This window comes from Anguilla anguilla, chromosome 15 (genome assembly GCF_013347855.1).
Source record: "Anguilla anguilla isolate fAngAng1 chromosome 15, fAngAng1.pri, whole genome shotgun sequence".
NCBI classification, from domain to species: domain Eukaryota; kingdom Metazoa; phylum Chordata; class Actinopteri; order Anguilliformes; family Anguillidae; genus Anguilla; species Anguilla anguilla.
Window position 1 is genome coordinate 33,576,482 of NC_049215.1, and position 14,635 is coordinate 33,591,116.

General features: G+C 39.5%; 1 protein-coding gene across 1 annotated transcript; it reads right to left on the reverse strand.

Annotated features, from left to right (window-relative positions):
• Positions 1-3,542: 3,542 nt before the first annotated feature.
• On the reverse strand, positions 3,543-13,888 carry LOC118214416 (GTPase IMAP family member 9-like). Its single transcript, XM_035394341.1, has 3 exons — positions 13,846-13,888; positions 11,631-12,363; positions 3,543-3,873 (listed from the first exon to the last, which is right to left on the reverse strand). Exons 1-3 carry the CDS (start codon positions 13,886-13,888, stop codon positions 3,543-3,545), a joined length of 1,107 nt encoding a protein of 368 aa, XP_035250232.1.
• Between the last annotated feature and the right edge of the window lie 747 nt (positions 13,889-14,635).

Here is a 14,635-nt window from a genome sequence, read left to right on the forward strand (position 1 = left end):
AACTGACAGTTCTCATTACCACGCCCAGGCAGTTCAGGTAAACTTTTATAGTGGGAAATTTAGGCTTAGAAAAATACGTTTTAAAATAAATTTAAATGACTGAATAATAAAAAAATTATGCATTTGTTTTGTTGTTGCCTAAAGACAACTGGCAAGTGTCACACCACCATGTTACTCCTTTAACATTGTTGCACTTCTTTATAAAATTGAAAGCTATGTACTAGGGGTGTACAGAGACAACACTGTGTATAAGTTCAACCTATAAAATTCTGTATCTGTAATCCAGCACACAACTGGTCCCCTGATATAGTCCACTTGTGTTTATTCATTATTGAAATGCCCACTGTCAGTGAATTGCTTCTTGGAATAATTCACAAGTAATCAAAATGTCATTTGATGTCATGTTTCCGTGGAGAGGTGCACGCCCTAGGCTACACCTCTTTTCTTGAGATACAAAACATATGATGATATACAGTAATGAAAATACTCTCACTATGTTGATTATTGGTTCGGTGGAGGCTTCTGTGCACATGTATTGAACCATTTATTTAATGCATTTGTTAACATCTTGGGAAATTAAAACATTTGTCTGCACAATAAATTACTTTTGGTTTATTGTCTCTTTAATGCTCACTTTTCTACTTTCCACCAAACTACTCCAGACCTGCCAACCTTAGGAAAATATTTTGAGTACCACAATAGTCAGTGTAACGCTTAGTTCACATGCTTTCGCACGTACCACTTCGCTTTGCAGGAAGGCACACTTTACTCTCATGTGTAGTCATCGCCGGTCACAGCACCTAAAACCACCACGATACTAAGCTATTACCTCACCAGCAGTGAACCACTGAACCAAGCGGCAAAGCTTCTTCACTAAGGGCAGGTTCATGCCTCTGCGAGACAGAGAACGTTAAAAACCATCCAGTTTAGTAAATCCTGCTCTTCATATAGCATTTTATGTTATTTTATTTATTTTACTGAATCTCCAATATGATGTGTCTGAATAGGAAGTATTGCATGTTCTATGCATTTTTAAATTGTCTTCATTTTCCCTTCAATACATTTGTGAAAGTCACATTGTCAAAAGAACAATAACCACAAAAATTACATCGAACTGAATTTCATTAATATTTATAAAATGTTTGAAGTATTGTCAAACTAAAAGCTGTTCTGGATTTTGTCTGTTAATTGCATTAATATCCTTTTTCAGGAAATCCACCCAGAGCTTTTGGAAAACAGGCCTTCTTTGCAATCAAACTAAGAGTACAAGCAAATATAAACTCCCAATGTAATGTGAAAATGCTTCACATTCGTTATCTGTATTTTAATTTAGCAACTCTTACATTAAAATATGTTTACAATGAATCTTTGATTTTGATCTATTACCTCCCTCAGGCCTTGATGTTCACCACTAGGTGGTGCAATACATCTATGTGAAACTGACATTTTCCAACACTTACATCACACCACATACAATCTCTGAGAAGTGTTGTGATGCCTGCAGCACACAAGGACAACAGGACGCCCAACACGGGGCTTGAACCCACAAACGTGAGATTCAAACTCATGCGCTACAGACTGAACTAACAGAGAGCTTTTTAAAAACAAGTCATCCTTGCAAATCAATTAAGTGTAAAAGCAAATGTAAACTTCAAATGTAATGTGAAAATGTATAACATCCATTATCTGTATTTTAATTTAGCTGCGCTTACATTAAATTGTGTTGTGTGCTTGTAACAATGAATCTATGCATTTTAGCCCTTACATTTTTCAGGCTTTGATGAAGTTCACCAATAGGTAGTGAAATACATCCATGTGAAATTGACATTTTAATGTGACATTTTCCAACAGTTTGTACGCCGCATGGTGTTTCTAAGACGTTGTTGCCGATGGTTGTTGCTCTGACCTTGGTTCTGGATAAATAATAAATGATCTAACTGACCAAAGGGGTTAGACAAATATAAACAGCACAGGAACTTTGTCTCTGGATCAGGACTCTTCGAGGTCGTCTCCACGGCAACGGCCGTGTCCTCGTCATCAGTATCAGATGGCAGAGACAATGTTGAGACTGTGGTGGAGATGAAGTCCATAGACTTACACACACACGCACATGAAGATAACACACACACCACCTCCTACTCAACGCTTTCTTGGCTCCCACCCCCCCTCCCTCCCCCGTTACAGTGCAGTCTGCTGAGGGTTGATGCGATGCGCCTGAGCGGCTGTGCGCTCCCCCCAGTGTCTGTGCTGCGACACTTCCCCTCCCCGACACCCTACCCCCTACCACATGTGCAAGTCTTTGAGTTTTGTTGTAATGTTTGTAATGTTTTTATGATGTTGCTATGTGCTGAGGTTTTTCTTCGTTTCAATGAAACGAGTGCCCTCTCGTTTCATTGAAAGGACTGTTTTTTTCCTCCTCCTTCCTCCTGTTCTCTCATTTCTCATCTAATAAGTTGGCGCCGCAGATGGCTGCCTCGGTGTGTTGACCAAAACAAATTCCTCGTATGTGTAAATGTACTTGGCAATAAAATACGATTCTGATTCTGAAATAAAATAAATGTATTTCAAATAGAAAAATGTCTGCCTGAAATACTTCATTAGAATAGGTGGCACTTCAAACAGTATGAATAAACTCTCCCTGTGCTGTTAGTGCAGTCTGAAGCTATGGTGTCTGTGTTTGTTATATCTGCACTGTCATGTTTTACCTGGTGGTGGAAAATCAATAAAATTCAAAAGGGAGATATGGCTGGATTTGTTTCTCATGTACTATTTGTCTGATCCATACCATTAACACTGACTGTGCATTTATATTGTCCATTAAGTCCACTTCCTCAATAAATAAGCTCTACAATAATGACCATGTAATGAGAGCTCAGCTCAGCCCTGAGTTGGAAAATCATAGCACAAGAGAGCCCCCAACACTTCCTTATACTTCCCCTCTCTTCAATTTCCTCATTGCCTTGTTGTGGGAAAAACAAACAAAAAAAAAAAAAAAACAACAACAACAACACACAATTACAGACCCTTTGCTGTTGATAAGCTGGGATTTTGTATGACCGTAAATCACAAACAGGTGAATGTCTGCTGTTTCCTCCAATGATGTTGACTCCCCATGTTCAAAGTTGACTCTCAAAGTGACAGTTCAGTGCAAAATGAAAACCAGGTCCTGTTTTATTTCTTCAAGATATTTATTTGACAGTGTGAGAAGGTTCAAGGCATATATCATGGATCCAGGCTGTTGTCTACACCACAGGGCCAGTATCTGAAATGAGTGCAAATTGCGAGTGAAACAACTGAAATATATTTTGCATATCCATGAAACTTAATACATATGGACGCAGTTATTCATGACTATTAACCACCAGGAGGTAGAATGAGCCCATAGTCATATATCCCATTAATTATTGTCTCTTCTGCTACATAAGTTCAGGTAATTTTACTGTAATTCAATTATTCATGTGTGGCGTGGACCGGGGCATGCCCCCACAGTGCCCCTCCCAGCCTTATAGGCATCAGCTAAAACCTGCCACCAGGCCAGCTCTTCAGGACCCGGGACAGCGCCCCACTATGAAGCCCAGCCACAGGACCCTGGAGAGCGGCAAACTGGAAATTCCCCAACTCTCTCCTTTGCAGTCAACACACCTGCAATCAATGAGGCAACACAGCTGCCGCCACTCCAGGGAAATGGCTGGGAGCTTAAAAGGAGGCCTTTTGTCTCCCTTGAGGAGAGGGGGTTTTGGGCTGCAGGAGAGCTGCTGAAAACTGTTGATAACTTTTTCCCTACTTTGCAGAATCTGGTGGAGACGCAGGACCACATCCCTCTTCCTGCTTTGAAGAGGGATCCCCTCAGCGGTCTCCCGGACGCCGTTACTCCTAATTTTGGTTGCTTTACTTTAAGTTAATTCTGACAAGAGACTTTAGTTGTTGAGTTTGGTTTTGGTTTTTTTGTATATAATTTTTGGTAAATAAAAGGCCCTGTTGGGCTATTTTTCCCCAAACCTCCAGTCTGTGTATTTCTGTGCCGCCCCGCCTGCACCGTGACGCCCAGTGCGGTGCCACATATGGAATCCTGTGAAAAAAATGTACTAATAATTTACTATTAGTAATAATAGTCCTAAGTAGAAATTTTGTATGCTGCAGAAATATAATTTAAGCATACAATAGTTTACTTGACAATACTTGTAGTATAATAAAAGTTTATCAAAACTTCAATTATACAGAAGTACACTATTTTGCATTGGACAATGTAATTGATATAATCTTTCATATTCAAATCACTGTTATGATGGAACAGTACATCCACCCCCTCAATTCTTATTTTCTTTTTTCTTTAATCACATTCCCAGCTAATCAATATAAATTACAGAGGTGATTTTGACACGGTTAAATAGGTCAACTGTGAGACAGAGCCATGCATTTACTACTGCAGAAATACACTCAATCTACAGCAATACATTTACATGTGTCTAGAATACCATCTCAAATGGAAAATCATGCACTGTACAGCAGTTATGGCACTTTCTTGGTATAAATGCGTTCAAGAGTTCCTCTTTATTAAACACCCAGCAACACCTCAGTCTCTCAGACCTTGGAATGATTGATTGGTAACATTATGGCACATGGTAGTGAGAGCTTCATCTCTAAGGCTTGGGGGATTAAGAGTTAAACTGCGCAGAGCAGCCAGCTAACAAGCCAATCAGATTGCTCTATTCAGGTGGTGAAGGTTTCTTTATGATAAATCACGTGCGTTTAACAGAAACAGGAAACTGCTTGGGGGAAAAAAAACTGGCTAAGTTTATTTTCATAAAACTTCATGATTAGAGGGGAGGGAAAAGATCTGTAATGTCCTCTTCTGTACTCTCTCTGTCTCACAATGGCCAGAATTCAATCAACATTTCTTCTTCACTTAATAATTAAATAATAATAATAATAATAACAACAACAACAATAATAATTTAAAACTGAAATCATTCACAAACACACATCGGCCAGTTCAGCTAAAACCAACCGTAAATGTATTAAATTGTATCAAAACTATTGCATTCCTTTCTTAAATTAAAAGCCATGTATTAGGGGTGTGCAGAGACAACTCTGTTCAACCAACAAAATTATCTGTATCTGTAATACTGCACACAACTGGTCCCTTGCTATAGTCCAGTTGTATTTATTATTGTCTTTTGCTGTACTAAAAGATTAAAGGAAACATAATGCTGTGACTCTTCTTGTCATGATTACTGAGTAAGTGAAATGTCATCTGATGTCATGTTTCTGTGGGGAGGTGAATGCCCTAGGCTTCCACCCCTTTTCTTTTCTTTCTTATTTTCAGAATCATGAATAGTGCGGATGGCATGAACTGAAATGTACAGTATATAGCCGCGTTTCCACCGCAGGAACTATATCCCGGAACTAGGAACCTTTTGAGGAACTCAGTGCGTTTCCACCGCAGGAACTAGGGTCTAAATTTAGTTCTGGGGGCTTTGTTTTACCCCCCAAAACGTTCCTGCTCGGGGGGTAGTACTTTCCGAAAGTACAGGAACCTTTTGGGTGGAGCTTGCAGCGCTGAACATTTCCGATTGGTCGAGTACTCGTAGCATTTGTGTTGTATTTATTTTCCGCCATTACCCGCCATGTTTGAAAATATGCAGCGGCAAACCAATTTATTTTCATAATAACTTCAAATCAAACTTGTATGTTATGCGGCGCAGTAGCCTACTTTTGGTTATAGCCTGTCAACGTCTTGGAATTATAACGTGTGCTCTTCTGTTCTTTTCTTGCTTTAGTATTCGTTTTATAAAATGCTAAGCATTCGTGCTGGGACAGCATATTACGTAGGCTACCAAAACATTCAAACGGATTAATTCGGTTGCTGAATATTTTCTTCCGGATTTTCTTTGTTAGCCCGTTGTAATTGACTCAAAACGTTTGATACAGTTATGTGAGGTGTGCGGTAGTTCTGCATAATTAACATTGGTGATACAGTACAAGCAAACTGGAAATCACCTTCCGCACTTTTTATCCGGGTAAAATAACAGGTTAATTCTAGTAATCTTCCCTTTAGCTTTTTCAGACTGCCGTAATTTTACTCAATTTTACTGCCATTTTTCAATTTCACGAAAAGACCAGGAAGACTATGGACTCATTTATGGTGCATGGTTCGCATCTGGAGGGCACACTTCGCTGCTCGGCTAGCAGTAACTTCGAAGGAAAGCAAACGGTGGCTGTACCACTACTAATTTACATTTTCACGCAAGTCCGAGTTTTCGTTCTATTCTTGTCATTTTGCGATTAGCCTATATGGAATTGACGACGAGAAAGTAATAAAACAGCAAATTGTTTACAACGTGTGCATGTTTTCTGCTGTTAATGAATGTGTTTGAGAGGATATATGAAAATCAATAAATACAAAAGTAACCATATATAGTCATTGTTGGTAACCCGTTGTATATATGTGGAATAAACCCCTCCGGGCTGTCCCGGTTATTAGAAAATAATGTAGGCTACTTCGGTGGTAGTATGGGGTTACAGAAGAAATCATATGACAGATGGACCGACGACAACGTCAGTGGGCTAATTTGCCTAATCTTCGCGGTACTTTAGACCCCGGTGGAAACGCAGACAACCATTGGCTGAAGGAACCTTTTAGTTCCTGGTAAAGTAGTTCCTGGGACTGAAAGTTCCGGGTAATTTTGGTGGAAACGCGGCTTATGACTGCTAATAGACAAATGATGATATATGATGAATTACTCTTGGTATTGTCTTGCTACTCTTTGTTCCTTACACATTTATTGAACTATTTAGCAAATACATCTGGAAATGTATTAAAACATGTTTTACTCTGCACACAAATTACTCTTGGTTTTTCCCCATTAATGTTCACATTTCTACTTTTTTTTTAACCAATTCTCCAAATATCTTGGCCACCTTTGTGAATAAAAAATATATACTTATTTATTTTTTAATTGGTTTATTTGTAAGGGATAATCACAGAAAACATTTGTGAATACACTGTCTGATTTACTACATCTACATCGAAAAATAAACATAACTGTCAAAATGCCCAACAACATATAATATACAGTACTGTGCAAAAGTCTTAGGCACCCTAGATTTTTAAATAGAATATATAGTATATATTTGGTCTTAGATGTTTATTTTTTGTTTTCTGCATTAGTGTGTCAGTAGAAAAGAGCACATTTGAGATTTCCAAACATGAATTTTCCAAAAAATGAAATTTTACAGATACATTTTTGTATTTTGTTAAATAAAGTAATATTTTAAGTAATAGACTACTTTCCAGATAAAACCTTGATCACCTTGGGTCGCTGGGATTACCTGGACAGCCAGAAGCAAGCAAAACAGCCAAAATCTGCAGAAGAATTGTGGCAAGTTCTCCAAAATGTTTGGAACAACCTACCAGCCAATTTTCTTATAAAACTTCCGGACAGTGTACCTAACAGAATTGATGTAGTTTTAAAGGTGAAGGGTGGTCACACAAAACATTGATTTTATTTTGTTTTTAACTATTTACTGCTCTTTCTATTATTTTTTTTCGATATTTATAACCTTTCATTTCATTATTTTTAAAAGCATCTTAGCTGCACAGCATTTTTTTATAGGTGCCTAAGACTTTTGCACAGTACTGTACATGACTTTTTTATTTGTATTTGAGGAGTCTCTTATGTTTGAGTGAGAGCCACATTACATGTTATCTGATTGAAAAGAACGCATACAGTGCATAAATAAACTTACATCCAGTTTTTTTTTTTCACACAGTTTCCCGTATCTGTTAAACCCCCGTGATTTATCATAAAGAAACCTTCACCACCTGAATGCTGTTTACTGTGCTGCTCCTTTCAGCTCCTGTGTTGCCCAGCGTGACACCCCTGGGAGGGAGACACGGCAGTTCCGGGAATCACCGTTGGTTATCTCATGGAAAAGGAGAGAGAGACAGAGCGCACCCACACAAACATGACATAAAATAAATGATCTTCAGCCTTCTCCCTCATGGGTTCCAGGTAAAAACGAATAAGCTAAAATAACAAAGATAAAAGGAAGTAAAACAGAGTGACCACGTAGCTGGCCTGCTTTCCAGCAGACCAGCTCCTCCTACTTTCACATGGTGGTTTACTTTAGTTTTGTGCCGTTAAACATGTAAACTAAAACTAAACAAAGGAAGGCACTCTCGGTGTGAGCTCCCGGTTTCGGCCCTGAACTCTGGAGAGCAGCACACCTTTAAGCACCTGGGCTGATTAGCGAACACAACCCAGGTGCGTGTGCTCTCTCCACCAGCCAGCGTTGCCGAGACCAATCCGCTTCACTGTCGAACCGAATGCCGCAGTAAACCTTTTTGAAGAAACAATATAAACAAAGCTGTGCACCATGTGTGTGCTAAGAGTGACACCTGCTGGTTGTGCCCTGAAACTACAATGGGCCATGAACATGGTGAAGATGCACTATCACCATGCAGACTTGCTAGTCAGCAAGGTTAAGAATAAATTGTGCAGCAATTGATTTATGAATGTGGTGGAGGGGGAAAGGGGTGGTTAAAGGGGGAGAAGCAAAGCAGGTAAGAGTCTACAAATTAAATATCGGCATGGTGATAATACCTGGGGTACAATTAAGAGGTCCAGTGATCCGTGACATATTTAATTTGTATAAATTAATTTCCAGCACCACCTTGAGCATAAGAACCACAAAGAAAGGGCATTGGTAAATGGACTGCATTTATATAGCGCTTTTATCCAAAGCGCTTTACAATTGATGCCTCTCATTCGCCAGAGCAGTTAGGGGTTAGGTGTCTTGCTCAAGGACACTTCGACATGCCCAGGGCGGGGTTTGAACCGGCAACCCTCCGACTGCCAGACAATCGGTCTTACCTCCTGAGCTATGTCGCCCCTATGTCGCATTGCTCCAGGATTGAAGTGCAGCAACTCAAGACAGACAATTTAAATAAGTAGAAGAGACAGTGAATTGAGCAGAAGAGACACTGAGTGTGAGGGTATATCGGAAGTACTGTATATGTGCGTGTGTGTGCATGCATGTGTGTGCAGATGTATTGAGAAGCTTTGAGAAAGTTCTTTTTCGGTTTCCTTGGCAAACATCAATCCTTGAATCACAAAGGGAAGTTACATAGTTATATAGTTAATAATAATAATAATAACAACATAAAAACCACAATCTCGATTCATACCTCTATGCAATCTCATTCCTAAATGACAATGATTCTGCCCCCTCCTCAAATGAAGGGAGGGGGTCATGAGGTTTGATTATGATTGGCTGAGCAGGAGGTGTTCTTCGTCTGTTTTCCCAGTGAATGTACTGCTTGTTACATCATTTCCATTTTCCAGAACTTTGTGCTTGTGAACTGTTTGTGTAGGACAGCCCTGTTCCTGTAGGTTTTCATTCCAACCCTAGAGATCTCATTGAGCTGCTAATTATCAGGGTCAGGCGTGCCAAATGAGGGTTGCAATGAAAACCTACATGTTGGTACAGTACGTCAGGTCAAAGCGTCTTTGGGTTCATGAAAAGCGCTACATAAAATAAATTATTATTATTAGTAGTATATTTCCAGGGGCAGGGCTGGTTACCACTGGTGTAGGCCAATGCAACTATTAAGGTTGCAGTATTTAAAATGCTTGAACATTCTATTTACCCATGCCTTTATTATTATTGTCACGACTGGAATGCAAATTGACCAATAAGAACAATCGACCAGATATATGATTTTATAAAATGGATATAACTGCACAGTAACAACTGGTGAGCTCAAAATGGACCGGCTGTAAAACTTCCCTTGAAACTGATCATTGGTGTTTTCACTCATTTTTCTTGATTAACCAGTGTGCTAACAATGTGAAAAATTGGCAAGTAAACAGTGTCCTTCTTTACAGCATGTTAGGGAGATTAAACAATAAATTAAATCTAGGAAAAAAAAGTGTTAGTCACCAAGTGCACGAAAACGATACACCACTCTGTTAACACCATGTTAGCTTTCAGCACAACCTACAATAAAGGCCAACCTGCTCTTTAAGATCATTTAAATGACAAGTTCTGCACATTACAAATATGTGCCATGAATATTCTCAGTTTGAATGCTCAAAACAAAGAGCACACATATCCACAATTATAAATGATGTAGATAAAATGCACAAAAAACTGTATTACACCAGTGTTTTTCAACCCTGGTCCTGGGGACCCACTGTCCTACATGAGATGTTTCCCTGCTCCAACACACCTGATTCAAATGAATGGGTCGTTATCAGGCTACTGCAGAGCTTGATGATGGCCCATTCATTTGAATCAGGTTTGTTGGAGCAGGGAAACATCTAAAACATGCAGGGCAGTGGGTCCCCAGGACCAGGGTTGAAAAACACTGTATTACATGACCAATGCCCCATGTTCGATGTGCAATATTAAGTTTATATTATGTTATTTGAAATTTTAAAAGCCAAACCTATCTCTCTCTCTCACTCTGTCTCAAACGTGTGCACATAGTCGCTATCATAATTTCTGTTATTTTTCTGTCTGCATCAAAAGACTATTCTTATTTAAAAATGTCAGTGTCCCAAAGAATCGTGATCTCAATTCTAAGCAAGAAAATTGTGATAGTCATTTTATCTAGAACCATACTGCCCTATTCCATGTGTCAGAATGCAACTGAGGGGAAAAGGGTCAACGATGAACAAGAGTGGACCCACTACTGACCCCTGGGGGACACCATGTGCAACAGGGACATGGCTAGAGTGGTGGTTTTTGAGTGAGATAAACAGCTGTCTGTTTCAGAGGCATGAAGTGAACTAAAGGTGAGCAGTTCCAGTTTTTTCAATTGAAGATACTCTTTGATGGAGGAGGGAGTGAGAGATGTTACCAGAAGCCGTGCTGAGGTCAAGGAGGATGAGGATGGAGAGTAGGCCAGAAAGGTCACTTGTGACTTTAACAAGACACTTTCTAAGGGGTCAAGGGGTTGTCTGAGTCAAGGTGGGAAAAGTATGCACATAGTGCTAGCCACTGAAACGTATGAAAAGGCAGCCAGCAAGATAGTTGGGATTAAGAAGTAAGCAGGTTAACATTTACTGCAAGTAAACTAGCTAGGAACCAGTGCTGTGGTAGCTGTCTAATATGACCAACAAACACTGCAGATTGTGTAGTATTTTTCAAAATTCTATAGGAATTTGCTTTCTTAAGTTGAAATGTCATTCCCTAAATACAATGCACACTCCTAAAGGGATCTATAAAGGTATCTTAACTATTAATATGAGAGGGTAATTCCTGTAGGATTTTAAAAATCGGGCAAGATTCCTGCAGGTCCCCTTCAGTTATGAAGTAGACAATCTTTAAATGACATTAGAGAAAGTAATTCGGTAAATGAAATTTTAAAAAATAAAATCGTATTCTTCTTACTAATAAATCCAAATACTACCACTGGTCAATAAATTATTAGTATTCTGTCTCTGCTTCTTTTCCTGTGACTTACACATCATCAGTATTGGGTTTAGTTGCCTTTTTCCTTCGGCTTTTCAGGGAATAAAATGGGTATAGTTACATATGCCCCAGCACCAAATATTGCCATTAACAGAGCTCCCTTTGCTATGGCCCGACATGTATCATGAGAAATAGTCGTATGTGCGTACCATGCAGTAAGAAATAACAGAACCCCTGCTCCTGTTTTCAAAAACATTTTCATCACATTCTGCACTGGTTTTGCTTGACCCCCAGACTGTGCCTTTTCCACAATTCTGAGCATCTCTTCGGTGTAGTCCTGTCCTCTGTTCTGCTTCATCATCTGATCAATCGTGTTCAGCAGCTTTTTGATTTGAGCAGCGTTGCTTCTCTCATCATTGTGGCCTTCAGTGGGATTGTTCCAGTATTTGTTATCGATGACATAAAACCGGTTTCCACACTTTTGGACAAGTGTTTTCAGGCGTTCATTTTTATTCACACACTGCTCGATGGTCGTGCGGTCGTCGAGCTGGTCTCCGTGGGTAAAGAGGACAATAACATACTTCAGAGCCTCCTCTCCAAAGCAGTCCTCAAACCTCTTCATCACTCGTAACTCCTCTGCTGTTTGCTTGGAAGTTTTCAACACCATAACAAAGGTGTGAGGTCTGGCGGAACATTCTCTGATGCACTCCACTATTTTGGGGTTCAGTGCTTCACCAGGGTTCTTATTATCAAGAAACTCTGGTGTGTCAATCACAGTGATGCTCCTCCCACCAACCGTTTTTGTTTTAGCCTCACATCCTACTGTTTGGGAGTTGGCAGAGCAAGAGGTCTTGAACACCTTCTCTCCCAGAATGCTATTGGCTGTGCTGCTCCTTCCAGCTCCTGTATTGCCCAATAGGACAATCCTCAGATCAGCTGACCCTAGAAAACATGCCAAGGATTGTCATTTTAAATCGGTATAACTTTGTATTGGTTACCATGATGATTATGATTATATTTGTATTTTTACGTTAACACTTTATATTGAGTGTCCAATGCTGACACTCAACTTTAAATCAACAGTTTAGCATCTATTAATAGTAACAACTTGCTGAGAGTCTGTTGATAGTCAACACGTAGACAACCAAGAGATGGTGCTTAACTATGACATTTTGATGATGTCACTTGATGATGAAAACGTGGGTAAATGATATGTTGATAGTCATGCCATGATTAGTTGACTCTTTTTGAAACTGAATTCATATTTACTGAAATGTCCGCAGACAGGCCATTTACAGTAGATAGCAATATTTCATGCTCAATTGATGTCTGCTCACTCAGTGGAGCGTGAGCAGTCTAGAACTTTATTGAGTGTCAATAGATATTTTTTAACAAGACTGAGTGTCAACAGAGTGTTAATTGACACACAAATGATATTCGCTTGATATGAAGTTGACTATCAACACTGGACATTCAAAATAATGTGTCATTATTATTAGACACAACAACAACAGCAACAACAATAACAACAACAACAACAAATATAACTGCAAGTAGCGATTACGGGGGCCAAGCAGCAAGCACAACACGCCATTATGGAAAGTTTGGTGACAAGAGAACAGGAGGTTGCATAGTGTAATCAAATCATACAGGATTAGTAGCATTTGAAGCATTTTTCAAAAAAATCTCATTTGTGGAAGATCTAATGGGTGGAGCTTATGGGTCCTTATGGGAAACGTGTTACGCTTGACGAGTTGCACATATGTCCAAAATTTCATGACTGTAGCTCAAATGGGGCAGGAGATATACTTGTTCAAAACTGTCCAAAAACCACACCTGTTCGCTCATGATAGCACCACCTTATGGCCAATCGCCTTCATATTTGCTCCTGTCCATTTGGAGTGCCCCTATACCAATGTGCCGAGTTTAGAAAAAATCGGCATAGTGGTTATGCCTAAACCGGAAATGAGCTCTCTAGCACTGCCATTTTGTTTGATCGGGCCAACAATGGAGGGTTAGCCTCCACGTATGTGAGCTGATATGCCTACAAAGTTGTGTGGTGTTAGGTCAAACCGTTCAGAAGTTATACACCTTTATGTAAAAAGCCATGCCCTCCTCAGACTACGACAGTTGCCCTCATCAGAGACTATTGGACTTCACTGAGCAATCACAGTTACCTCGGGGTAACAGTGCATTATTTTGACCAACAGTGGGAACTTCGGTCACATGCTTTGACTGTTATGAAGACTGGAGATAGGCATTTTGCTGAAGCGTGCACCAAGCACTTTATGTAAGTAGCCAAACAGTGGAATTTACTTTCCCCATGTGAGGTTGGACACAATTACATTGTGTGATTTCCTTTAGTAGTGCGAGGGATCCAGGGAATGATCTTTGAGTAATGGAAAATTTTGCTGACCAATGTACCTGTTGTACAACGTGTCCGTTGTTGCGATGCATTGAGGTCCATCGTTTTGTGTTAATGCTTAAAAAACGAGATGTTTTAGTGAACCTTTATAAGTGTAAAGTTGGACACACTACATTGTGTGAGTACTCATATTACTAAGTAATGTTAAATTTAGCAGGTCAATATGCCCATCTGTTTTTGCCTGTTGGGCTTGAGTTTGCCTTGTTATGATTTGAGCATTTTTTTTATTTTTATCTTTTTTCTTCGAGATATTTGTTTGACAATGTGAGAAGGTTCAAGACATCTATCATAGATCCAGACTGTCGTCTACACCACAGGGGCAGAATCTGAAATGAGTGCAATTGCGAGTGAAACAACTGAAATATATTTCTCATATCCATGAAACACATATGAATTTATTGAAGTTATTCAAGACAATCACCTGAATTATGGTCCCCATTGTTAAATAGGTTAAGGTAATTTTACTGTAATTCAATTATTCATGAGATCCTATGTGGAAAAAAAAATTGTACCAATAGTTTATTAGTAGTAGTAATAGTCCTAAGTAGAAAAATAGTACGCTGCAGAAATGTAATTTAAACATGCAATACTTTACTTGAGAATACTTTTACTTCTGTCAGGACCACTGTCATCAAGTAGAACTTTATTGACAATAAAGGCAATACAGTTATGTTTGGCGGTATGGCTCTGTTCTGGAGCTCTCCCGCCAACCACACAGCCCGCGTGGATAAAGCCGGGAGGCCAGCAGCCAAACCCCCCTAGAGGGGTACACACAGAACAGATCCAGCA

Excerpts from the sequence above, each read along its gene's own strand:
- LOC118214416 (XM_035394341.1), bottom strand. The coding sequence starts at position 13,888 with ATGGACCTCAATGCATCGCAACAACGGACACGTTGTACAACAG. Across the intron at positions 12,364-13,845 it reads ACGGACACGTTGTACAACAG|GGTCAGCTGATCTGAGGATT; the intron begins GTACATTGGTCA and ends CATGTTTTCTAG. Across the intron at positions 3,874-11,630 it reads CTGTTATTTCTTACTGCATG|GAGTAACGGCGTCCGGGAGA; the intron begins GTACGCACATAC and ends AACCAAAATTAG.